The 27,449-nt window shown below is 37.3% G+C and overlaps 1 protein-coding gene across 3 annotated transcripts in view; it reads left to right on the forward strand.

Annotated features, from left to right (window-relative positions):
• Positions 1-27,449, forward strand: part of PALS1 (protein associated with LIN7 1, MAGUK p55 family member) — a 156,831-nt gene that overhangs the window by 86,497 nt on the left and 42,885 nt on the right. For all 3 annotated transcript variants that reach the window (XM_077122769.1, XM_077122771.1, XM_077122770.1), the window contains one exon: positions 9,437-9,514. In XM_077122769.1, coding sequence (XP_076978884.1) covers positions 9,437-9,514 — 78 coding nt within the window. The remainder of the gene's footprint in view (positions 1-9,436; positions 9,515-27,449) is intronic.

Below are 27,449 nucleotides of genomic sequence, written 5' to 3' on the forward strand. Positions count from 1 at the left end.
ATGTCCTCCCTCAATTTATTGATTTGGTTTTTAAAGAGATTTTCCATTTCTGTTCGTATATTCAGAATTAGTTGTCTCACCTCCTGTATCTCATTTGAACTATTGGTTTGTTCCTTTGACTGGGCCATATCTTCAATTTTCCTGGTGTGATTTGTTATTTTTTGCTGGCGTCTGGACATTTAATTACCTTAATTAGTTTATTCTGGCGATTGCTTTCACTTATGTTACCTAGGGTTTTCTTGCTAGATGAGTTTGTTGTCTATCTGTTCATTGACCATCAGTTCAGCTTTTTCTGGGCCTCTAGCTTAAGTTTTGTTTAACAGAGGGAAAATTTTCAGTTCTTATTTTCTTGTTTCTTGTCCTGCTTGTAAGGTGCCTTTTCCCTCCCTACCCTTAGGAGGGTCTACATAGGTATTACAGACTCCAGCCGGGTTTTTCCGGACTAAGCTGGCCTCCTTTCGGGGGGAAGGAATCACCTGCGTCAGTTTTCCCTGAGTGTGAGACCCAGCAGGTTGAAAAACTTTCCTGTGAAGTCTCTGGACTTTGTTTTTCTTATCCTGCCCCGTATGTGGCGCTTGTCTGTCTGCGGGTCTCACCAGCAAAAGATGTTGTGGCTCCTTTAACTTTGGAAGGCTCTCCCTGCTGGGAGCGTGATGGAGACAGAGGAAAGGTTGTAGGCTGGTTTTAATGGCTTCAAATGCAAAGCCCTGGACTCTGAATTCCTTGAGAGTCCGCCCCGATCAGTTTTGCTTTAGCTGGGGGCCTATTTTCAGTAGTCAGTCGGACTCAGTCCCTGCTACTGTTGGAGACTCCTTCCTTTCCCTCCGGGAAGCCGCCTGTGGGGAAGGGGTGCTGGCCGCTGGCCGCCGCGGCTTGAGAAACTCGCTGTTCCGAAATTCACAGCCGGTCCGGGAAGCTGCCTGTGGGGGAGGGGCGCCAGTCACCGGCCACCGCAGCTTAGGGAACTCGCTGCTCCGGAGCCTTGCAGCTGGTCCGGGAAGCCATCCATGAGAGAGGGGCGCCGGCCACCGCCGCTTGGGGAAGTGCACACAGCTAGGGGAACTCACTGCCGCGGAGACCCGCAGGCAGTCCAGCTGGTCCAGACTGGGGCACGCTGCGTGTCCGGTCTCTGTCGTCAGTCTGGGAGCTGCTCTGTATTGTTTCTGGTTGTTTAGTAGCTGGACTGGAGGACGAACTAAAACGCGCGCACCTTACCAAGCCGCCATCTTAGCCACCCCCGCTCCAGAGATCTAGTTTTCTAATATTGTCCCAGTGCAGTGTCCCAGTTTCTCTATATCCTCTCCAACATTAATAATTTCCTGTTTGTTTAATAACAGCAATTCTTATAGGTATGAGGTGATACCTCATTGTTATCTTAATTTGCATCTCCCTTATAGCCAATGAAAATGTGCAGCTTTACATGTGCATTTTAGCCATCTGTATTTGCTCTTCAGGAAAGTGCCTGTTCATTTCCTCTGCCCATTATTATTGGGTTGTTTGTTCTTTTGTTGTTGAGTTAGATAATTTCTTTATGTACACAGGATATCAAGCCTTTATTTGATAGGTAGTTTCCAAGTATTTCCTCCCATTGAATTGGCTGCCTTTTCACCTTTTTAACAAAGTCCTTTAAGGCACAGAAGCTTTTGATCTTAAGAAGTTCCCATTTGTGTTTTTTCTTTCACAACTTGTGCTTTAGGTGTATATTTTAAGAAGCTGCCTCCTATTACTAGCTCTTGAAGATGTTTCCCTGTATTTTCTTCTAGACGATTTATGGTAGTGGGTTTTACATTTAGATCTTTAATCCATTTTAAGTTAATTTTTGTATAGGGTGTAATGTCAGGGTCCTCTTTCATTCTTTTGACTATTGAAATCCAGTTCCCCCTTGCCTTTTTGCCTATTTATTGAAAAGACTGTTCTGTCCCAATTCAATGGATTTGGGGGCTTTATCAGAGATCAGATGTCCATAAGTTTGGTGGTCAGTCTCTGCACTCTTGTTTTGGTTCCACTGGTCAGACCTTCTGTCTTTGAGCTGTTTTGATCACTGAGGCATTATAGTAAACTTTAAAGTTAGGAAATGATAGTCCTCCCACTTAGTTCTTTTTTAGGATATCTTTAGCTTTTCAGGGTCTATTTTTCTTCCATATAAATTTGATAACTAGCTTTTCCAAGTGTTCATAGTAAGTTTTGGGGATTTTGATTGGCATGGCATTGAATCCGTAGATGAGTTTTGGTAGAATTGACTTCTTGACTATATTCAACCTTCCTATCCATGAGCATGAGATCTATGTCCTTCCTTCTATCCAGGTCATTTTTTATTTCTTTTAGCAATTTTTTTGTAATTTTCTGTGTATAAGTCCTTGACATCCTTGGTAAGGTTTATTCATAGATAACCTGATTCTTCTGGTCAGTATTTTGGATGGAATTTTTTCCTTAGTTGTCATCTCAGATAGGTCATTGCTTGTGTATAGAAACATTACTGACTTCTGTACATTAGTCTTGAATCCCACCATTTTCCTGAATTTGTTTACTAGCTCCTGTAGCTTTGCTGTAGATTTCTCCGAGTTTTCTAAGTGTAGGATCATGTCATCTGCAAATAATGAAAGTTTTACTTCTTCCTTTCTTATTTGGATGCCATTTATTTCTTTCTCTTGTCTTATTGTGCTAGCTAGTACTTGTAATACAATGTTGAATAATAGTGGTGGCAATTGGTATCCTTGTCTTGTTCCTGATCTTAAGGGGAATGCTTTCAATTTCTCACCATTAAGTATGATGCTAGCTATGGGTTTTTCATTTATGTCCTTTATGATTTTGAGAAGTTTCCTCTAATTTCTAACTTCTCGAGTTTTTTTTATCAGGAAAGGACACTGTATTTTGTCAGATGCTTTTCCAGCATTGTTCTAGTTTGTAAGCTGCCAGAATGCGATATACCAGAAACGAAATGGCTTTTAAAAAGGTGAATTTATTAACTTGCAAGTTTTTAGTTCTAAGGCTGTGAAAATGTCCAAATTAAGTCACCAACAAAAAATTACCTTCACTCAAGAAAGGCCATTGAAGTTCAGGGTTTTGCTCTCAGCTGGAAGAGCACATGGCAACATCTGCTAGTTTTCTCTCTCATTTCTAGCTTCAGGAAGCTCCCCCAGGGACATTTTCCTTCTTCATCTTCAGAGGTTTCTGTTTGCGTGGGCTCTGTCAGTTCTAAAGGTTTTTTAGAGTGGCTCTAAAGGTTTTTTCCAAAATGGTTCCCTCTTAAAGGACTCCAGTAAGCAATCTCACCTTGAATGGGTGGAGACACATCTCAATGGAAATCATCTAATCAAAAGATACTGTTCACAGTTGAGTGAGTCATATCTCCATGGGAACAAAAAGATTCCACCCAGCAATATTGAATGAGGATTAAAGGACATGGCTTTTCTGGGGTACATAATAGCTTTAGACATAGCACAAGCATCAGTCTTTATGATCATGTGTTATTTCTGTTTCGTTTTGTTAATGTGCTGTATTATGCTGATTGATTTTCTTATGTTGAACCACTTTTATATTACTGGTATGAATCCCACTTGGTCATGATGAATAAGTCTTTTAATGTGGTATTGGATACAATTTGCTAATATTTTGTTAAGAATTTTCTGTCTGTATTCATTAGGGAGATTAGTCTGTAGTTTTTGTTTCCTGTATTGTCTTTATCCCGTTTTGGTATTAGAATGACGTTAGCTTCAAATACTGATGTAGGTAGTGTTCCTTTTTCCTCAGTTTTTTGGAAGAGTTTGAGCAGGATTGGTATTCGTTCTTTTTGAAATGTGTTTTTTTTTTTTAATATTTTTTTTATTTCCACAGCTGCCACACTTCGTACATGTGGTATATGAAGAGTTTTTTTTTTTTTTTTTTAATTGGGAGTGGTTTAGGATCAAATTCTTTCATTTTCCTATCCTACTTCCTTTGTTTCTTCCTTGGTGTTGGGTTTTTTTTTTATTTTTACATGGGCAGGCACCGGGAATCGAACCCAGGTCCTCTGGCATGGCAGGCAAGCATTCTTGCCTGCTGAGCCACCGTGGCCTGCCCCTTTTTGAAATGTTTGATAGAATTCTTCTGTGAGGCCACCTGGTCTTGGACTTTTCTTTTGTGGGAAGATTTTTTAATGACTGATTGAATCTCTTTATTTGTAATTGATTTGTTGAGATCTTCTGTTTCTTCTTGAGTCAATATAGATAATTCCTGTGTTTCTAGGAATTTGTCCATTTCATCTAAGTTGTCTAGTTATTGGCATATAGTTGCTCATAATATTTTCTTATTGTTTTTTTTAAATTTCTAGATGGTCTGTTGTGACGACTCACCTCATATTTCTGATTTTATTTGTGTCTTTTCTCTTTTTTTTCTTCATTAGTCTAGGGGGCCATCAATTTTATTGACTTTTTCAAAGAATCAGCTTTTAGTTTTGTTGAATCTTTCTATTGTTTTATTGTTCTCCAGTTTATTTCTATGTTAATCTTTATTATTTTTCTTCTTTTATTTGCTTTGGGGTTAGTTTGCTTTTCTTTCTCTAAATTCTCCAGGTGAGCAGTTAAATCCTCAAGTTCTGGTTGTCCTTGTTTTTTTTTTTTTAATTTATTTTATTTTTTAAATACCAAAAAACACCAAACAAATGCAGACATTCCTATTTTGATCATTCTGTTCTACATATATAATCAGTAATTCACAATATCATCACATAGTTGCATAGTCATCATCATGATCATTTCTTCGAACATTTGCATCTATTCAGCAAAAGAAATAAACCAAAAACAGAAAAAAAATTTATACATACCATACCCCTTACCCCTCCCTTTCATTGATCACTAGCATTTCAAACTAAATTTATTTTAACATTTGTTCCCTCTATTATTTATTTTTATTCCGTATGTTCTACTCGCCTTTTGACAAGGTAGAGAAAAGGAGCTGTCCTTGTTTTTTAATATAGGCATTTAGGGCAATAAATTTCCCTCTCAGCAATGTGTTTGCCACATCCCATAAGTTTTGATATGTTGTAGTCTCATTATCACTCATCTCCCGATGGTTACCGATTTCTCTAGTGATTTCTTCCTTGACCCAGTGATTATTTAAGGTTATGTTGTTTAATCTCCATATATTTGTGAAAGCTCTGGTTCTTTGGTGTTTATTAATTTCCAACTTTATTCCATTGTGATCACAGAAAGTGGTTTGGATAATTTAAATCTTATTAAATTTATAAAGACTTTGTGTCCTAGCATATTTCTGTCCTGTAGAACATTCCATGTGCGCTAATAAGATTGTATAGCCTGTTTTTTTTTTTCAGATGTATTGATCTATATATGTCTATTAGATCTAATTTATTTATCCCATTGTTTAGGGTCTCTGTTTCTTCATTGATCCTCTGTGTGGTTCTATCAATAGTGGAGAGTACTATATTGAAGTCTCCCACTATCACTATTGATATGTCTGTAGCTTTCTTCAATTTTTCCAATATTTGCCTCATGTACTTTGGAGCTCCTTGACTGGGAGCATAAACATTTATGACTGTTATTTCTTCTTGGTGAGTTATCCCTTTTATTAATACGTAGTGTCCTTCTTTGTCTCTTATAGCATTTTTATATTTAAAGTCTGTTTTGTCTGATACTACATAGCTACTCCTGCTTTCTTTTGGTTACAGCTTTCATAGAAGATCTTTTTCCATCCTTTCATTTTCAATCTGTGTCCCTGAGTCTAAGATGTGTTTCTTGTAAATAGCATATAGATGGATTATGTTTTTTTGATACATTCTGCCAGTCTGTATCTCTTGATTGGTGAGTTTAGTCCATTAACATTCAAAGTAATTACTGTAAAAGTGGTTCGAGATGCTACCATCTTGTCCTTTAATTTTTATTTGTCAGGTCTATATATTTTCCTTCTCTTTTTTCCTTTATATTACCGTTACTTGTATTCTTCAATTCCTTGCCCCCCTCTAAACTTCCGTCTCCTGCCTTTTTAAATCAGTAATAGGGCTCCCTTTAGTATTTCTTGTAGGACTAGTCCTTTGTTTACTAGTTCTCTTGATCTCTCTTTGTCTTTGAAAATTTTAATCTTTCCCTCAATTTTGAAGGATAACTTGACTGGATAAAGAATTATTGGTTGAAAGCCTAAGTCAGGATCTTAACATGTATCATACCACTGCCTTCTTGCTTCCATGGTGCCTGTTGAGTAGTCTGAAGTTAGTCTTATGTGTTTCCCTTGTATGTAGGAGATTGCTTTTCTTGTGCTGCTTTCAGGACTTTCTGTTTCTTTTGAACACCTGACAGTCTGATTAATATGTGTCTTGGAGTAGGCCTCTTCAAATTTATTCTATTTGGAGTTCACTGGGCCTCTTTCACTTGCATGTACATGTTTTATTAGTGTTGCGAAGTTTTCCCCATCTTCAACTAACTTTCCCAGCCCTTTAATCTTCTCTTCTCTTTCTAGGGCACAGTAATTCTATATTTTTGAGGCTCTTATTGTCCATCATTTCCCTAAGATCTAGTTGATTTTTTTTTCATCTTTCTGGCCATTTGTTCTTTTGTGTGCTCTGATTTAATTGTTCTGTCTTCTAGCTCACTAATTCTTCCTTCTGCTTCTGCTGTTGTATGTCTCTAGTACAGTATATTTTTAATTTGGACTACTGTATCTTTGAATTTTGTGAGCTCTGCCATTTTTCTATTTAACCTCTCAAATTCTTCTTTATGCTCTTTTAGTTTATTTCTTTATGAATATCCTTGAGTAGTTCCATATTCTTTATAGATTTATTTCTTCATAAATATCCTCGAGTAGTTCCATATTCTGTGTCACCTCTGGAATTTTGATTTGGTTGTTTGGCTAGGCCGTTTCTCCTTGGATCTTCATGTGCTTTGTGATTTTCTGTTATGTTCGAGGCATTTGATTATCTGGATATGGTTATTTTTCAAGTTGTTTCCCTTCACTCTTCTAAATTTTGTATTTACTTGATTTTTGCTGAGTGTTTCCTTTTGCACTTGATTTTTCGGTTATTCTCTGCCAAATCAAGGTCTGGATCTGATGTAGGGAATACAATTCAACTTGAGGGTCTATTAGAAGCTAGGTTGGGGTGCACTTCAGTGGCAGAATGGCTACCTGCCACTCAGGAGAAACGGCCTAGCCAAACAACCAAATCAAAATTCCAGCCCATGCACCAAAAAAGAAAAAAAAAGCATGAAAAAGAAAAGAAAAAGAAATAATAAAGTAAAGTAATAAAATATGAAACACACAAGCAAGAACAACAAAACACACCTCAACAGTAGTAAGCCTCAGGAGGAACCCCCCCCTCCTGGATATATTTGGAGTGAAGTCAGACTGGTGGCCACCAGAGGGAGAGAAAATTTAAGAAAAAATATAATACTAACAGTAAATGATATGGAATAATAAAGAATAATATATGAAATTAAAAAATAGAAATAAAGAATAAAAATATGAAACATCCATAAAGATGATAAAAATAATGATAAGAACAATTAGTCTACCAATAAAAATGTATGGAAAGAATATGTTTTTAAAAGGAGGAAGAGAGAAAGAGAATATTAAGAAAAAATAAAAATAAGAACCTGTGCTGATGTGTAGTTAGTCTGCCTGCACTTACCTCTTCTCCCCAGCAGTTGACCATCCTGACGCTCCTTCTCTCAGGCTCTCCACTCCCTGTCTAGTGCAGCTTACTGTACTAGCTTACCTGTACTTACTGCATGTCACCAGCAAATGGTGTGCCCAAATCTTCTCCTCCTTCAGCCCCACCCCTCCTGGCTGAAGTGATTCAAGGTTGGGCCTGCTGGGTAGGGGAACTGCTCCTGGCCCAGGGCAGCTCTGGCTGGTGTCTGCAGAGGGTATTGGGGAGCCAAGCAGCACCTGGGGGATCAGCTGATTTGTAGCGCTAGCTGGTCTGTCAAGCACTGCACCTGTGGGTCTGCTTTTCCTGCACCTGGCTTGGTGCTTACTCACCCACACCAAGGCCTGGCTCCTCTATGGAGGATCAGCCTACCTCTGGCTTCCCCACGGGTGCTGTCCACCATGACCAGGTTGGTTTTCCCCAGCTGGCACCAGGGTCAGGCTGAAACAGGATTGTCAACTCCCTTCTATTGCACCTTCCCGTGCACCGCAGTCCGCCGTGGTGGGGATCTCGGTCACCTGACCCACTCACTCTTCCTGTCCCAATCCCCACCCCACCCCACCCTGCTCGCCTCCCCAGTACTCCATAAAGACCCTCCTTGTTTACTCACACCCCAGGACTGCATTCCCAGTCATTTTCTCCCCATCACCTGTCTTGTTTCATGGACCTGAAGCGAACTCACTCTACTCCACTTCTCCATCTTCCCAGAAGTCTAAAAATATATTTTAATGATTATTAAGAGCACAAGACAGTTTCTATTCACATGATATATTGTTTTCATAGACATTTGTTAACATTCATTCTTTCAGTAAATATTGATTGATTGTTTACTATGTACTATCCTCTAGGGAAGCAGCAGCAAACAAAAGTTGTGCCCTTGTGGTTTTTATGCAGATTTTGTTTTCTTATTATTTGCAATTAACCATTGCCTACCTAACAATATTAGAAAACAGTTAGATCTGTGCTATCCAAAACAGTAGTTATTGCCATCTGTGACTGTTTTAATTTTTAAAATTTATTTATTAAAAAAATTAAGAACAAACAAAAACATTAACATATGATTCCGTTTATTTAAATTTTAATAAAGTAAAATTAAAAATTAATTTCCTCAGTCTCATTAGCCATGTTTCAAGTGTTCAGGAGCAACTCGTAGATAATTCTTACCATATTGGATAACGTGAATATGTGGTTTGGTTTTAGTCTTTGTGTTATGGTCTCATATCTTGAAATTTAGCATTGCTTGCTACTCTGTCAGAACCAGAAGCTACAATGATTACTGTCTAGTCTAGATTTATTTATAGGAGGCAATTAGTGGTGTTCTGAGAAAAAAGTAGAATGGATGACTGAGATGGTACCTGGGAAGTGAAAATATTTGCATATTTACATAATTAGATTTTTTCATCCTAATCACAACTAATTCATATTCCACTGTATTAAAATTGGTGTCTGTCAGATAATCTAGAATTATTTTATTACTGTGGCATCTTCCAGCCCTTCACTTTGGGATCTTTCTCACCTTGCACTAAATGGAAGACAGAAGCCCAGGACTTTTGACCTAAGTGGCTTTCCCCAGTGGACCAGAACTACAAAACTTTATTCTAGTATAGCTGTAATAAAAGTGGAGTTCATGAAAAGCATAATTTGTGTTTCTTGATGAAATGGAATTCATCTTTGATGATTTTTTTTTCAAGTATACTGAGGGATTCAGCAATAGTTCATTTTAGGGAATATTGATCATATAAGGTCATCAGATGGTAACCATAAATAACAGATTTTGAAAATAATTTTATCTTTCTGTTACAGTCTGATATGCATGGTACTTTGACATTTGTTCTGATTCCTAATCAACAGATCAAGCCACCTCCTGCCAAAGAAACTGTGGTAAGTGTATATTCATTATATAATGTCTCACAGTTTCTATTTACTTTTAACCTTTTTTTTATTAGAGCAGTTGTAGGTTTATAGAAAAATCATGCAGAAAGTACAGGGTTCCTCTATAGCATCCCACCCCCACATGTAGTTTTCCCTTTTATTAACATTTTTCATTAGTGTGGTACCTAGACTACAATTTATGAAATAGATTGTCATAATTATACTATTAACTACAGTCCATAGTTTAGGGCTCACACTGTGTTACACAGTTCTGTGGTGTTGTTGGTATCCTAGTAACATATATACAACCCAAAATTTCCCATTTTATCTACTTTCATATACACAATTCAGTGGTGTTAGTTATATTTACAATATGCTACCATTACCACCATCTGTTTCCAAAACTTTTCCATCACCTCAAACAGAAACTTGGTACACAATAAAGCCTTAACTCTCCATTCCCCACCTCTGCCGTTGGTAGCCTGTATTCTACTTTCTGACTCTATGAGTATACCTATACTAATTATTTCATACCAGTGAAGTATCATTTCATATCATTTGATATAAATGGCATGATATTTCATGTAGTATTTGTCTTTCATCTTTGTCTTATTTCACTTTGCATGATGGCTTCAAGGTTTTGTCATATGTATCAGAACTTTTCCCCTTTTTTTTGATTGAATAATCTGTTATATGTATATACCACATTTTGTTAATCCATTCATTGGTTGATGACACTTGGGTTGTTTCCCTATTTTTGCAGTTGGGAAAAATGCTGCTATGAACATTAGTATGCACATATATTTGTTCATGTCCTTGCTTTCAGTTCTTTTCAGGGTATATCTAAAAGTGATGAATTGTTGGGGCATTTGATAGTTCTAAAGAACCACTAGCCTGTTTTCCACAGTAGCACCACCATTTTACGTTCCCACCAACCTTGGACTAGTTCTGTATCCTCTCCAACACTTGTCATTTTCCTTTTTTTTTCATAGTAGCCATTCTAATGGGTGTGAAATATTATCTCATTGAGGTTTTGATTTGTATTTCCATATGCCTGACAGTGTTCACCATCTTTCTTCACATCTTTTTGCCCATTTGCATATCTTCTTTGAATAAATGCTTGTTCAACTCTTTTGCCCTTTTTTTCCTTTTTTCTTTATTATGAAAAATAACATGTATTTAAGAAAACAATAGATTTCAAAGCACACTGCAACAGTTAGTTATAGAACAGATTTCAGAGTTTGGTATGAGTTGCAGTTCCACAATTTTAAGTTTTTCCTTCTAGCTGCTCCAAGACACTGGAGACTAAAAGAAGTATCAGTACAGTGGTTCAGCAGTCTTACTCATTTGTTAAATCCTATCTTCTCTGTTATAACTCCACCTTCTCCTTTGGTCTTTCTTCCAGTCTTTAGGGATATTTGGGTTATGTCCATTCTAACATTTTCATGTTGGAAAAGGCTGTCAGTAATACAGGGTAGGGAGATGGAACTAGTTGATGTTCTGGAGAGGCTGGCCCCTCTGCATTCCACGTCCTATCTGGTTTGGAGGTTGTAGGCTTCTGGAAAGTTACTGTAGTGCACGAAACCAATGTAGAATCTTATGTAATACCCTAGATGTTCTTTAGAATTGGCAGAGATGGTTTTGCTTGGGGTTATGGTAGGTGGTAATGTCTAACTGAAGCTTGTGTATGCATGACCTCCAGAGTAGCCTCTCAACTCTATTTGGACTCTTTCAGCCACTCGTACCTTTTGTTATACTTCTTTTTCCCTGTTTGGTCAGGATGGCATTGTTGATCCCACGGTGCCAGGGCCAGACTTATCTCTGGAAATCATCTGCCAGGGAGGCTTCACCCCTGGATATCATGTCCCACCTAGTCTCCCCATCATTTTTGAAGGACAATTTTTCTGGGTATAGAATTCTTAGCAGGCAGTTTCTCTTTTTTAGAATCTTAAATATATGTTAAATATTCTCATCTCCATGGTTTCTACTGAGAAATCCACACACAGTTTTATTGAGCTTCTCTTGTATTTGATGGTTTCCTTTTCTCTTGCTGCTTTCAAAATTTTCTGTCTTTGACATCTGACAATCTGATTAGTAAGTTTCTTGGAGTGTATTTGGATCTGTTCTGTTTAAGGTGTGCTGCACTTCTTGGATCTGTAATTTTATGGCTTTCCTGAGAGATGGGAAATTTTCCTCCCTTTGTCCTTCTCCTCCCTTTCCCTTCTCTTCTCCTTCTGGGATGGTCATAACACATGTCTTCATGTGCTTCATGTTTTCATTCAATTCTCTAAGACCGTGCTCATGCTTTTCCATTCTTTTCCCTATATTTTCTTTTGTGTTTTGTGTTTCAGATGTCTAGTCCTCTAGTTCACTAATTCTTTCTTCTGCCTCTTCAACACTGTTGTTGTATGTTTTGTTTTTTTCATCTCTTCTGTTGTGCCTTTCATTCCTGTAAGTTCTCTGATTTGTTTTTTTTCAAATTTTGGTGTTCTTTTTGCTCGCTCAATGTCTTTTTTATATTCTCCCTCAACTTGATTTGATTTTTGGTGAGATTTTTCTCCCTCAGATTTTGTTGTTCTAGGACTGTCTCAATCTCTCCCTCTTTTTTTTTTCTCCCCTATTCTCTCCCTCATTTTTAAAAGACAGTCTGGCTGGATATAAAATTATTGGTTGGTACTTATTTTCTCTCAGTGCTTTCAGTATTTCATCTTTTTAGCCTTCATGGTGTTTAATGAGAAATCAGCACTTAAATCTTGTTGGAGTTCCTTTGTGCATGACACAGTCTCTTCAAAATTCTTGCCTCGTCCTTGGTATTCAGAAGTTTGACTACAATATGTGTATGCATGGTTCTCTTCAAGTTTTTCCTATTTAGCCTTGCTGGGCTTCTTGAATATTAATTAATGTCTTCCATTAAACCTGGGAAGTTTTCTTTTGATTATTGTTTCTATCCTTTTCTGTCTTTCTTCTTCTTCTATAATGTGTATAATGATACACTTGATGGTCTCTCAGGCTCTCCTTACTTTACTTCATTTTCTTTTTCTGTACCTCAGTCTGAGTCATTTCAGTTCTTATCTTTCAGAAAACTAATTTTATTTTCTTTTGTCAGCTCCAATTTGATGTTGAAACTCAGATATCTTATTTATTGGGGTCTTCAACTCCGTTTCTGTTTGGTTCCTTTTTATAATTTCTCTCTCTTTACTGATATTTTCATTTTGATCATTTATCATTTTCCTGATATCCTTTTTTTTTTTATTATTTTGGTTTTTTTTTTAGTTCATTCCGCATACTATAGAACATACTTTTAAAGTCTTTGCCTGGCATGTCCAAAGTTTGGTTTTCTTTATTTATGGTTTCTGAAGTTTTATCTTGTTCCTTTGGATGGGCCATCATTTTCTGTTTCATTGTTTGTCTTATCTCTTGTTGCACACTTTATTTTAATATTTCAATGTATTGACTTTGGAGTCTACTCCCTGAGACCTCTGTTCTTTACATTTATAGTCTCCTGGTATTATGAAATTTCCTTGAGTGTCAGTATTTCTTTGAAGAAGAAATACTTCAAAGCAACAAATGCCTTTGCAAATTGACTCTGTAGTTGCTGGTGCTTCCCTTCAGAATTTAGCCTTCCAATCATGAAAATAGCCCTAGATGAAAGAGTGGAGTCAGGTTTGACTTTTGTGAGTATGTATCCTGTCCTCAGCATGTGTTCTTGGCCTTAGAAATTCCCCTTTATATGGGGCCCAGAATGTGCTCCCTATTCCCTTTGTAATAGACCTCCAGAGTGTTCTTTTATATGTCTTGAGGCTGGTAATCCTTTGTCCCTGGCTGCATTGTTTCTTACACTGCATTACCTGCCTGCAAGCTTCTGCTTGCAGGGCAAATTCTGGGAAGATGATTCAGATGCTTCCAGTATGCGCATAGGGAGTTAGTTTTCTCCCTCTGTAATGGTACCAAGGACCTACAATGAGAGCATAGGAATCAACACAGTACACTTGGTAGTAGGTGGGAGAGAGGAGACCAAAGTCACCATGAGCTTCTTCTATCATTTTTAAGCTGTGTTTTCTTTTTTTTTTTTTTTTTTATTTGCTTTTTTTTTTTTATTAATTAAAAAAATTAACTAACACAACAATAGAAATCAATCCATTCTACATATGCAATCAGTAATTCTTAATATCATCACATAGGTGTATGGTCATCATTTTTCAGTACATATGCATCGATTTAGAGAAAGAAATAGCACTACAACAGAAAAAGAAATAAAGTGATAACACAGAGAGAAAACACAAATAAAAATAAAAAGTACAAAAATATATAAGAGAAAAAAAAACAAAACAAACAAAAAAAAACTATAGATCAGATGCAGCTTCATTCAGCGTTCCAAGATAATTACATTATAATTAGGCAGTATTGTGCTGACCATTTTTTTTTTTTTTTTTAGACGTCATACCATTCTACATATGCAATCAGTAATTCTTAACATCATCACATAGATGCATGATCATCGTTTCTTAGTACATTTGCATCGGTTTAGAAGAACTAGCATTATAACAGAAAAAGATATAGAATGTTAATATAGAGAAAAAAAATAAAAGTAATAATAATAAGAACAAAACAAACAAAACAAAACAAAACAAAAACCTATAGCTCGGATGCAGCTTCGTTCAGTATTTTAACATGATTACTTTACAATTAGGTATTATTGTACTGTCCATTTTTGAGTTTTTGTATCTAGTCCTATTGCACCGTCTGTATTCCATCAGCTCCGATTACCCATTATCTTACCCTGTTTCTAACTCCTGCTGAACTCTGTTACCAATGACATATTCAAAGTTTATTCTCGAGTGTCGATTCACATCATTGGGACCATACAGTATTTGTCTTTTAGCTTTTGGCTAGACTCACTCAGCATAATGTTTTCTAGGTCCATCCATATTATTACATGCTTCATAAGTTTATCCTGTCTTAACGCTGCATAATATTCCATCGTACGTATATACCACAGTTTGTTTAGCCACTCGTCTGTTGATGGACATTTTGGCTGTTTCCATCCCTTTGCAATTGTAAATAACGCTGCTATAAACATTGGTGTGCAAATGTCTGTTTGAGTTTTTGCCCTTAATTCCTTTGAGTAGATTCCCAGCAATGGTATTGCTGGATCGTATGGCAATTCTATATTCAGCTTTTTGAGGAACCGCCAAACTGCCTTCCACAGTGGTTGCACCATTTGACATTCCCACCAACAGTGGATAAGTATGCCTCTTTCTCCGCATCCTCTCCAGCACTTGTCATTTTCTGTTTTGTTGATAATGGCCATTCTGGTGGGTGTGAGATGATATCTCATTGTGGTTTTGATTTACATTTCTCTAATGGCCAGGGACATCGAGCATCTCTTCATGTGTCTTTTGGCCATTTGTATTTCCTCCTCTGAGAGGTGTCTATTCAAGTCTTTTTCCCATTTTGTAATTGGGTTGGCTATCTTTTTGTTGTTGAGTTGAACAATCTCATTATAAATTCTGGATACTAGACCTTTATCTGATATGTCGTTTCCAAATATTGATTCCCATTGTGTAGGCTGTCTTTCTACTTTCTTGATGAAGTTCTTTGATGCACAAAAGTGTTTAATTTTGAGGAGTTCCCATTTATTTATTTCCTTCTTCAGTGCTCTTGCTTTAGGTGTAAGGTCCATAAAACCGCCTCCAATTGTAAGATTCATAAGATATCTCCCTACATTTTCCTCTAACTGTTCTATGGTCTTAGACCTAATGTTTAGATCTTTGATCCATTTTGAGTTAACTTTTGTATAGGGTGTGAGATATGGGTCTTCTTTCATTCTTTTGCATATGGATATCCAGTTCTCTAGGCACCATTTATTGAAGAGACTGTTCTGTCCCAGGTGAGTTGGCTTGACTCCCTTATCAAAGATCAAATGACCATAGATGAGAGGGTCTATATCTGAGCACTCTATTCGATTCCATTGGTCGATATATCTATCTTTATGCCAATACCATGCTGTTTTGACCACTGTGGCTTCATAATATGCCTTAAAGTCTGGCAGCGCAAGACCTCCAGCTTCGTTTTTTTTCCTCAAGATGTTTTTAGCAATTCGGGGCACCCTGCCTTTCCAGATAAATTTGCTTATTGGTTTTTCTATTTCTGAAAAATAAGTTGTTGGGATTTTGATTGGTATTGCATTGAATCTGTAAATCAATTTAGGTAGGATTGACATCTTAACTATATTTAGTCTTCCAATCCATGAACACGGTATGCCCTTCCATCTGTTTAGGTCTTCTGTGATTTCTTTTAGCAGTTTTTTGTAGTTTTCTTTGTATAGGTCTTTTGTCTCTTTAGTTAAATTTATTCCTAGGTATTTTATTCTTTTAGTTGCAATTGTAAATGGGATTCGTTTCTTGATTTCCCCCTCCGCTTGTTCATTGCTAGTGTATAGAAATGCTACAGATTTTTGAATGTTGATCTTGTAACCTGCTACTTTGCTGTACTCATTTATTAGTTCTAGTAGTTTTGTTGTGGATTTTTCCGGGTTTTCGACGTATAGTATCATATCGTCTGCAAACAGTGATAGTTTTACTTCTTCCTTTCCAATTTTGATGCTTTGTATTTCTTTTTCTTGTCTAATTGCTCTGGCTAGAACCTCCAACACAATGTTGAATAATAGTGGTGATAGTGGACATCCTTGTCTTGTTCCTGATCTTAGGGGGAACGTTTTCAATTTTTCCCCATTAAGGATGATATTAGCTGTGGGTTTTTCATATATTCCCTCTATCATTTTAAGGAAGTTCCCTTGTATTCCTATCCTTTGAAGTGTTTTCAACAGGAAAGGATGTTGAATCTTGTCAAATGCCTTCTCTGCATCAATTGAGATGATCATGTGATTTTTCTGCTTTAATTTGTTGATATGGTGTATTACATTAATTGATTTTCTTATGTTGAACCATCCTTGCATACCTGGGATGAATCCTACTTGGTCATGATGAATAATTCTTTTAATGTGTTGTAGGATATGATTTGCTAGAATTTTATTGAGGATTTTTGCATCAATATTCATTAGAGAGATCGGCCTGTAGTTTTCTTTTCTTGTAATATCTTTGCCTGGTTTTGGTATGAGGGTAATGTTGGCTTCATAGAATGAGTTAGGTAGTTTTCCCTCCACTTCGATTTTTTTGAAGAGTTTGAGGAGAGTTGGTACTAATTCTTTCTGGAATGTTTGATAGAATTCACACGTGAAGCCGTCTGGTCCTGGACTTTTCTTTTTAGGAAGCTTTTGAATGACTGCTTCGATTTCTTTACTTGCGATTGGTTTGTTGAGATCATCTATCTCTTCTTGAGTCAAAGTTGGTTGTTCATGTCTTTCCAGGAACCCGTCCATTTCCTCTAAATTGTTGTATTTATTAGCGTAAAGTTGTTCATAGTATCCTGTTATTACCTCCTTTATTTCTGTGAGGTCAGTAGTTATGTCTCCTCTTCCATTTCTGATCTTATTTATTTGCATCCTCTCTCTTCTTCTTTTTGTCAATCTTGCTAAGGGCCCATCAATCTTATTGATTTTCTCATAGAACCAACTTCTGGCCTTATTGATTTTCTCTATTGTTTTCATGTTTTCAATTTCATTTATTTGTGCTCTAATCTTTGTTATTTCTTTCCTTTTGCTTGCTTTGGGGTTAGCTTGCTGTTCTTTCTCCAGTTCTTCCAAATGGATAGTTAATTCCTGAATTTTTGCCTTTTCTTCTTTTCTGATATAGGCATTTAGAGCAATAAATTTCCCTCTTAGCACTGCCTTTGCTGCGTCCCATAAGTTTTGATATGCTGTGTTTTCATTTTCATTCGCCTCGAGGTATTTGCTAACTTCTCTAGCAATTTCTTCTTTGACCCAGTCGTTGTTTAGGAGTGTGTTGTTGAGCCTCCACGTATTTGTGAATTTTCTGGCACTCTGCCTATTATTGATTTCCAACATCATTCCTTTATGGTCCGAGAAAGTGTTGTGTAAGATTTCAATCTTTTTAAATTTGTTAAGACTTGCTTTGTGACCCAGCATATGGTCTATTTTTGAGAATGATCCATGAGCACTTGAGAAAATGGTGTATCCTGCTGTTGTGGGATGTAATGTCCTATAAATGTCTATTAAGTCTAGTTCATTTATAGTAATATTCAGATTCTCTATTTCTTTGTTGATCTTCTGTCTAGATGTTCTGTCCCTTGATGAGAGTGGTGAGTTGAAGTCTCCAACTATTATAGTATATGAGTCTATTTCCCTTTTCAGTGTTTGCAGTGTATTCCTCACGTATTTTGGGGCATTCTGGTTCGGTGCGCAAATATTTATGATTGCTATGTCTTCATGTTTAATTGTTCCTTTTATTAGTATATAGTGTCCTTCTTTGTCTCTTTTAACTTCTTTACATTTGAAGTCTAATTTGTTGGATATTAGTATAGCCACTCCTGCTCTTTTCTGGTTGTTATTTGCATGAAATATCTTTTCCCAACCTTTCACTTTCAACCTATGTTTATCTTTGGGTCTAAGATGTGTTTCCTGTAGACAGCATATAGAAGGATCCTGTTTTTTAATCCATTCTGCCAATCTATGTCTTTTGATTGGGGAATTCAGTCCATTGACATTTAGTGTTATTACTGTTTGGATAATATTTTCCTCTAACATTTTGCCTTTTGTATTATATATATCATATCTGATTTTCCTTCTTTCTACACTCTTTTCCATATCTCTCTCTTCTGTCTTTTTGTATCTGACTCTAATGCTCCCTTTAATATTTCTTGCAGAGCTGGTCTCTTGGTCACGAATTCTTTCAGTGACTTTTTGTCTGAGAATGTTTTAATTTCTCCCTCATTTTTGAAGGATAATTTTGCTGGATATAGGAGTCTTGGTTGGCAGTTTTTCTCTTTTAGTATTTTAAATATATCATCCCACTGTCTTCTAACTTCCATGGTTTCTGCTGAGAAATCTACACATAGTCTTATTGGGTTTCCCTTGTATGTGATGGATTGTTTTTCTCTTGCTGCTTTCAAGATCCTCTCTTTCTCATTGACCTCTGACATTCTAACTAGTAAGTGTCTTGGAGAACGCCTATTTGGGTCTAATCTCTTTGGGGTGCGCTGCACTTCTTGGATCTGTAATTTTAGGTCTTTCATAAGAGTTGGGAAATTTTCAGTGAAAATTTCTTCCATTAGTTTTTCTCCTCCTTTTCCCTTCTCTTCTCCTTCTGGGACACCCACAACACGTATATTTGTGCGGTTCATATTGTCCTTGTGTTCCCTGATACCCTGTTCAAATTTCTCCATTCTTTTCCCTATAGTTTCTGTTTGTTTTTGGAATTCAGATGTTCCATCCTCCAAATCACTAATTCTATCTTCTGTCTCTTTAAATCTATCATTGTAACTATCCATTATTTTTTCTATGTTTGCTACTTTATCCTTCACTTCCATAAGTTCTGCGATTTGTTTTTTCAGTTTTTCTATTTCTTCTTTATGTTCAGCCCATGTCCTCTTCATGTCCTCCCTCAATTTATCGATTTCATTTTTGAAGAGGTTTTCCATTTCTGTTCGTATATTCAGGATTAGTTGTCTCAGCTCTTGTGTCTCATTTGAGCTATTGGTTTGTTCCTTTGACTGGGCCATATTCTCAATCTTTTGAGCGTGGACAGTTATCTTCTGCTGCTGGCGTCTGGGCATTTATTCAGATTTCTCTGGGTGTTGGACCCAGCAAGGTTGTAAGATTTTTCTGTGAAATCTCTGGGATCTGTTTTTCTTATCTTGCCCAGTACGTGGCGCACGTGGCACACGTTTGTCTCAGGTGTTTGGAATGGGTCTCCCCCAGTCACCGATCTCCGTGGCCTGGGGCTTTCGGATCCAAATCTCTCCGTTGGTTCAGGGGCCGCGCGTGGTGGGGCGTCAGCTGTCGCGGCTTGAGGGGACCCTGTGGCTGGTTGCGGGCCGCAGCGGGCCTGGGGGATTCCCCACCGGACCAGGAAGCCGCCCGCAAAAGAGGGGTGCCACCTGCCTCGGCTTGGGAAACTTGCTTCTCCAATACTCTCAGCCGGCCCGGAAAGGGGGGAGGGAGTAGCTTGGACCACCGCAGCTGCCGCTGATCGGGAGATCGCACGCCGCTCGGGGGTCTCACTGCAGCCGAGTCTCGCAGTCAGTCTAGCCAGCCCAGACTTTGGATAGCCCTCTGATCCGGGACTCGTAGCCGCGGACGTAAAGCTGAGACTCGAAGCCGCCCGCAAAAGAAGGGCGCCGCCTGCCTCGGCTTGGGGAACTTACTTCTCCGATACTCTCAGCCGGCCCGGGAAGGAGGGAGGGATTAGCTCGGACCGCCGCAGCTGCAGCCGCTCGGGGGTCTCGCCGCAGCCAAGTCTTGCAATCAGACTTGCCAGCCCAGACTTTGGATAGCCCTCTGATCCGAGACTTGTAGTCACGGACTCGAAGCCGCCCGCAAAAGTGTGGCGCCGGCCGCCTTGGCTGGGAAGCTTGTCTCTCCGAGTCTCTCAGCCAGTCCCGGAAGGAGGGAGGAATTAGCTCGGACCGCCGCAGTTGCGGCTGCTCGGGAAATCGCCCGCCGCTCGGGGATCTCACTCACCGCAGCTGAGTTTCGCAGTCAGACTAGCCAGCCCAGACTTGGTTACGCTGTGTGTCCATTCCCTGCTGTAGCCCCGGGAGTTGTTTTGTACTGTTTCTGTTCACCTATTAGTTGATTTGGAGTCGGAGGAACTAAGACGCATGTACCTTACTAAGACGCCATCTTGGATCTCCAAGCTGTGTTTTTTTGATTGGGTTTTAACCTTCTACCTGTTATTTGGAGCTCTGTGTAGGAATAGAGTCTGAAGTGTCTTATTTGCCATTGTGATTGACCAGAAGTTCCCTGCTTTGCTATTGTTTATTTTGGGATTTAGAGATATCACTGTAAATATTTCTTACATTCAAGTAAAAACAGATAAATACATTAGTTTTAATTAAGCAAATACAAAACATTGAATTATAAGATAGCATCATTTCAAATTTTTTATACTCAAAATCTTTTTAAATAAGCAAAATGTTTCAGATTTAGAATTTAATGAGTCGTAATATTGAACTATTTCTTTTTCTTTGGTTATAGGTGTCTTTATTTAACTTAGTGTGGGAGAAAAGGTGCTTTACAATGTGTTCAACTCTTGTAGTGTGTATTGCTCCTTATGTTGAACATTTACTTAATAGCTATATTAAAAAATATACTTCACTACCATATAACCCTCCAATTTCACTCCTGGAAATACACCCAAGAGAGCTGAATTATCCATACAAAAAGTTGTACATCAGTATTCATAAGAGCATTATTCATAATAGCTAGAAAGTAGAAACAACTCAAATATCCATCATTAATAGAATAAAATATTATTCAGCAATAAAAGGGAATAAGTACTGATAGATGCTATAGGATATATGAACCTTGGAAACATTATGCTAACAAGCCAGTCATGAATGGCCACATATTGTTTCATTTACATGAAATTTCCACAGTAGACAAGTCCTTAGAAAGAGGAGGTAGATTATTGGTTCTGTAGGTGTCGGGTATATAAGGTTAGTAGGTAATGGAAGGATTTTCATGGTTATAAATGTTCTAGTATTGTGGTGATGGTTACATAACTTTAATATACTAAACGCTATTGAATTGTGCACACTTTAAATGGGTGAATTGTATCATTCAGGAATTATATCACAATAAAGCTGTTAAAAATGATTGACTTCAGAGTGCTGGATTAACATGAAGCCTAATATATTGCATCTGTTTTCATTCTTAATTTGTATGAAAGCAAAACAATTTGAGAGAAAACACAGTTTAATTTTTCACTCAATGTTTCATCACAATTATGCTTTATAATTTGGCTATCATTCCATGTTTTCCCTTTATTATTTTTGAAACATATTGAAGTTGCTGTTGCATTTACAATCTTCCTTCTGTTTTAGCGTTCTTTGTAGAAAGAGAATTCAAACAGCCTGATTATCTGTACTCTGCCCCTTTCCACATCTCTCTCTTGTGAACAAGCCCTGGACTTCAAAAGTGGTTCTTCAAACTGAGGAGATAGAACAGAGGATGGTTTATTCCCTTTTTATATTTTTGCAAGAAATCATACTTTTATATTTAATGTAGGTATGGTTTAAATGGGAATCAGACTATTTATAATACTAGAAATATTTTAGTTTTGGAAGTTAGGGATAGGCACAATGTTTTATGGAAGAAATTTTTGAATTTTGGGTGAGTGGGCAGCATAAAACATGCTGTTTTCAAATTGTAACTCCAGATCGAAAAAAATTTACTGTTTTTTCCAAGCATTTCAGTCTCTATTTTATGTTCATTGGCTGTAGTTTAGACTCTAGTTTAAAATTGAACTTTAATATCTATGCAGAAAAATACACATCATAATTGTACAGTTTGAAGAAATGCCACAAATTGAACGCAAATATAGCTGTGTAACTATTATCACTCAGGTCAAGGAATAAAACATCATCCATCTTCCAGAAGTCCCCCTCAAGACTCTTCCTACTGTCTCTTACTTCCCCAAAGGGAACCACTATCCTGCCTTCTAATGACTAAATGAGTTTTGCTTGTCTTTGGATATTTTTGTGATGGCAATTATACACCACATATGTCTTTGGCTAGGCTTCTTTGAACTGATCTCATGTTTGTGAGATTGATCTGTATTATTGAGGGAAGCATTAGTTCATTTATTTTCTTTCTAAGTGGTGTTCCACTTCTGCTCTTGATGGATATTTATCTTTTTTTTACAGCACTTGATTATAACAAATTATATCCATTCAGCATTCTTATACATGTGTTTTGATATCCATGAGCTTGCCTTTCTGGTGGGCTTTTTACCTGGGAGCAGATTTTCTGGGTCATCTGAGTTGTGTAATGTTCAGATTTAGTTTTCCAAGGTTGCTGTAACAACGGTGGATGTGGGATCATCTGATTCTTCTTCCTGCAACTTGACCTTGGCCGAGTCTGCATGTTCCTACCAGTATGCCCTGATTTTTATATCTGCAACAGTCCATCCTCTGTCTTAGTTAGTATCTTTTGTACTTTGAGAATGAATGGTAGAAATTATGATGTTTTACTGACATTTCTTTTCTCCTGCTATTGAAGACTGTCAGTCATATCTCTTATAAAATTTTTATCAAACCTAATCAGTTTAAAATGAACTGTTATTAAAGCTTTCATTGAAGCTTTCCAGTTTATTGAGTATTATCATAACACAGGTCAGAATCTAACAAGAACAGGAAAGAGTATATTTTGATCTGCATTTTGTGATGTTCGAAAGAAATATATATTTAAGATAAATTAATAAAATAGGTGTTACCTGAAACCCCAGTATAAGTACTTGTTGATTAAAATGTTATTTCCAGCAAGAGTAAGTTATGTCAGGAGAGTTAGTCCCTGTGTCATTATGGGTTTTTTTTTCCCCATCATATAAGTAGCCTATGGCCACTTTATTAGTAGTAGAGAGCAAGAGTCTTGGCACTTCTGTTCATTTCCTACGGTGCTGGCACGTGTACTAGGAAACATAGACACTGTTCAAACTATGTTGTTACTCTCACAAAGTCTTAATTAAAAAAAGGATTTCCCAGATTAGCCTGTAAAACTTTACGTTAATCCATAATATAATGATAGGACATATTAGAGTTTTTGAACTGAAAGAAACTTTTCTCATGCAGTCTAATGTCCTAATCTTATAGAAGAGTTAATTGACATATAGAGTGTCACACTACTTATTAGTGATGGAATATGCACTAGAACCCATATCTCCTGGTCATAGTCATTATTGTCCTTTCCATTTTGCCAAAATAATAGGACAAGAATCCTCTGAAGGCTAGTGAGATTAGTTAGATCAACTCATTGTTTGACAGGTTTTTTAAGGCTATCTGGAAACCACATTGTCTGTTGCCATGAGGAAATGATTTGTAAATGAAGTTTTAGACGATAATGAAGTTGTAGGATAATTTCATGTTTTGCGTTAGATGGGTAGAAATTTGATCTGTTAATTTGTTTTAGAATTTTCTTAAGAAAGTGTTGCATTAGCAACACAGGGTGACAGAATCAACACAGTGTAATGAAAAGAGCACCAAATTACCTGTTAAAAGATCTAAGTCTTATTTTGGTCTCCTACTAAAGCTGCATGTGTAGATAAAATCACTTACTGGCTGTTAGCCTTAATTTTATCATCTGTAAAATAAGGAATTCACTAGATATTTCTTTAGGACCCTCCCAGTTATAGCAATCTGTGATTTTTAAGAAACTAGAAGGGGTATGGTTCACACAGAGAAGTCTACCTGGCTTGCTTAATATGTAATAAAGTGCTAAAGTTATCACTTAAATAGTTTTTAGAATCTTACTTACTTTATTCTTTACAGAAATTGACATGTATGGTTGAGCCTAATTCATTTATCACTGAATGCTCAGTAGATTCCAAAGGGATATTATTAATGTAATCAGAAGCATTATTTGTTTCAACCCTTAAAAAGGTACCTCTTTTTTCACATACAGGTAGCATGTTTGGAATTTATCACATTTTCTTTGATATTACGTACTAACCACTCTTGTAATTTTATTCTGGTATAAGTACTTCAGTTTTTTATTTCCTTGTTTATTATGCTTTTAGTTTACTCCCTTAATTGAGATGTTATTGGTGGTTCAATATATGTGAACTATTCAAATAATTATTCTGTGCCAGCCATAGTGCTAATCATTTTATACATTTTATCTCATTTACTCTTCATAGCATCCCTATGAAATATAGGCATCTTTATTATTCCCTTTTAATGGCGTCGAAAATAGAACTTGAAATTTCAAAAAAGTTATTTGCCCATGTCACCTATTGGTAAGTGACTGAGTCACTCCTGGAACCTCTGATCGTTCCAGAACCTAAGTTTGTGCTGAGTTTATAATGATGAACATAACATAAAATAATAATTATGGTAAGTGCTTAAATAGAAATAAGCAGGATGTGATTGTTGAGAATGCCAAGAGATGGCATTAATTTAGATATGGTGGTAAGGAAAGGCATCTTGAAAGAGTTACCATTAAGCAGATACCTTTGGAATGAAGATGGAGCCATGCCTGTTAATAGGCAGGGGAAGAGCTTTCCAGTCATAATCTCTGAAGAACGTTGTGTTTGGAAAGCCTGTATGGGTGGAGCAAAGTGAGGGATGGCATGAAGGCTGGAGGAGGGATAGTAAGTGATGAGATTGGAGAAGCAGGTAGGGCCAGGTAGGCAGGTCTCCTTGATCATGGTAAGAAGTTTGGATTGAACAGTTATAGGACCTGATTTATATGAAAATAAAACAAAAAATTTCTTACTACTGTGTGAAAATTGAATTATAGGGGTCAATAATGGGTTTGCTAAAGTCAAAGTGAAGGATGATTGTTTAAATTTGGGTGACAGCAGTGACAGTGGAGAGAAGAGGAAAAAAATAGAATTTGTTTTGAAAGTAGAAATGATACCGCCTTGTGATGAACGGGGAAGAGTGAAGTAATGGGAGAAGCTTGAGCGACAGAGTGAATAAGTGGTCTTGTGTACTAAAGGGAAGTGTGGAGGAAAAACAGGTTTGGGGAGGACATTCAGGAGTTCCATTTCACAGGTTTGAGATTTCTATGGAGCATCAGTACATAGCAGTTAGTACACAGAGATTAATAATTAGTCTGGCACTCTAAGGAGATGTCAGGGCCATAGTTATGTTTATTGTGGGGAGAGCATGTCATGAAGCAGTCTGTTTACATGTACTTTATGTGCTTGCAAAAATCCTGCAAATTTTTTTTTTAAATGATTGTTTAAGGATGTTTACAGTCTATGAAGTAACTGGGTTAGAAAGGAAAGCTGAGAACCACTGCTATCAAAGGTACTTTCCTGTTAAAGGTATAAATGCATTGTAGTTTTCCTCTTTTTTTCTCATTTGGAAGAAAATACGGAATTTTATAATACAGTAAGATTTTTATGAATAAGTATTTTATCAGAAGATAAATTTAGAAAATCAGTGTCTCTTAGTATTAGATGGACATCCTTTTTCAAATTCGGACAGTTACTTGCTTAATTTTGGTATTGCCCTTAGGTTCATATTTCTGACTACCTACTAAACAGCAATTGGATATCTCACAGATACCTCAAAAGTTTCTTGGAAAAATTAAAGGGGACAAGTAATAAAGGTAGTCCTTTTGGGGAGGACAGGAAGAATCACAGGATTGGGTGGGAAGGGAATTTTGAAATGTTGTTTGGCACTGCAAAAGCTTTTCTTTTGATGTTGTCCTTAATATTACCATCTGTCTTAGAGATAAAAATTAGACTAAAAGTAGGGGAACACTCAATAATAACTGAATAACATTCAGTTATTATTTCTCTTCCACAAGTAATTTTAAAAATTAAAAATAAAGGGGAGCTAGTAACTGGGCAGGAGTATGGAATAACTGCTGGGGGTACTTAAGTAACTGGACAAACATCATACACCAGTCTGGAAATGGTGGAACGGCTGAGATCCCACACAGAACTGCAAGTCTCCCAAGCCGTGGAGCCCCTCCCCCAAGGGCAGAGCAAGCTGGTTCCCCAAGGGAAAAAGAAAGACTCTACTAGGAGCAAGGAGGTCAGCTCAACCCTGCTTCAGTTGTAGAAGTAATTAACAAATTTGGACTGCTGAAAACAGGCCCTGAGCACAAATAAACCTGGAGTAAATGCTAGAGAATTTTTCCCCAGCAGAGAGGGCGTGGGACTGATGGAAAAACAAAATAGCAGAGGCTTTTGAAAGTTGGAGGAGCACAAAATATTAGAAAAAGGTTTGGGCCCCCAAGAAAAGAGGGCACATAGAGCCTTGGGACACAGAGGAATGCCTAGAGTGGACAGTGATAATGATTAAATGTAGAAATAGAATGTTTTTACATGTGGGAGAACAAATGAATGTCAGTATTGCAAGGTGTTGAAAGTAGGATGGTATGTAGGATGAAATAAAGTTAATGCAAGGAAGGGTCTGTAGTTAACAGTAACATAGTAATATGCTTCTGTTGAATGTAACAAAGACAATATGCCAAAACTAAATGTCAGTAAGCAGAGGGGGTTAGCTTGAGTATGTATGGGATTCTTTGCAGAAGAAAAGAAAATATCCTCGTATTATAGATTTTGGTGTCAAAGACATGGGCTATGTAATTGTACCGGGATTCATTGATTTTTTTTTTTACTTAGGTTAGATTGTATGATGTGTGAATAGAACTGTTTAAAAATGAACAGAGAAATATGAGTTGCTAGAGAAAATGTGGAGAGAGAGATGTACATATTTACTGCTGTTAGGGAAGCAGAGTAGTACAGCCGCTTTGTTATGGTGGCTTTGAAGGAGGCTAGGACTGGGGTTGCCATATGATCCTGCAGTGCCGTTGCTAGGCATATATTTGGAGGAACTCAGAGTAGGGACATGAATGGGCATTTGCAATACTGGTATTTATGGTGGCAGTGTTAGTGATTTGCAATGGAAGGAGGTGGCCTAAGGGTACATTGACTGAGGAATGGAAGGGGGAACTGTGGTAGTTATATATACAATGGATTACTGAGGTAGCAAGAAGGAATGAAGATGTGAGGCATGCAACTAGGTAAATGAACCTTGAGGGCAGTATGTTGAATGAAATGTCAGAAACAAAAAGACAAATAGTAGTATCACTTATATGGACTAATTATAATATACAAACTTGGAGAATTGAAGTCGAGAGCATGGGTTATCTGGTTGGGACCTGTTGTAAAGGGTCCTAGATTCTAAGCTCTAACACATCTGTTCTGGAGTTGTAACTTATTTCTTAATTCTGAGGTGCTGAGCTATTTGTGTATAACCTGGTATTTCCCTGGAACTTCAACTGTTGAAGTTATCTGTGAGACACAGATAACTTTATTTGGTCCAAAATTTATAGGGTAGCACATTA

Source organism: Tamandua tetradactyla, chromosome 12 (assembly GCF_023851605.1).
Source record: "Tamandua tetradactyla isolate mTamTet1 chromosome 12, mTamTet1.pri, whole genome shotgun sequence".
NCBI lineage: Eukaryota > Metazoa > Chordata > Mammalia > Pilosa > Myrmecophagidae > Tamandua > Tamandua tetradactyla.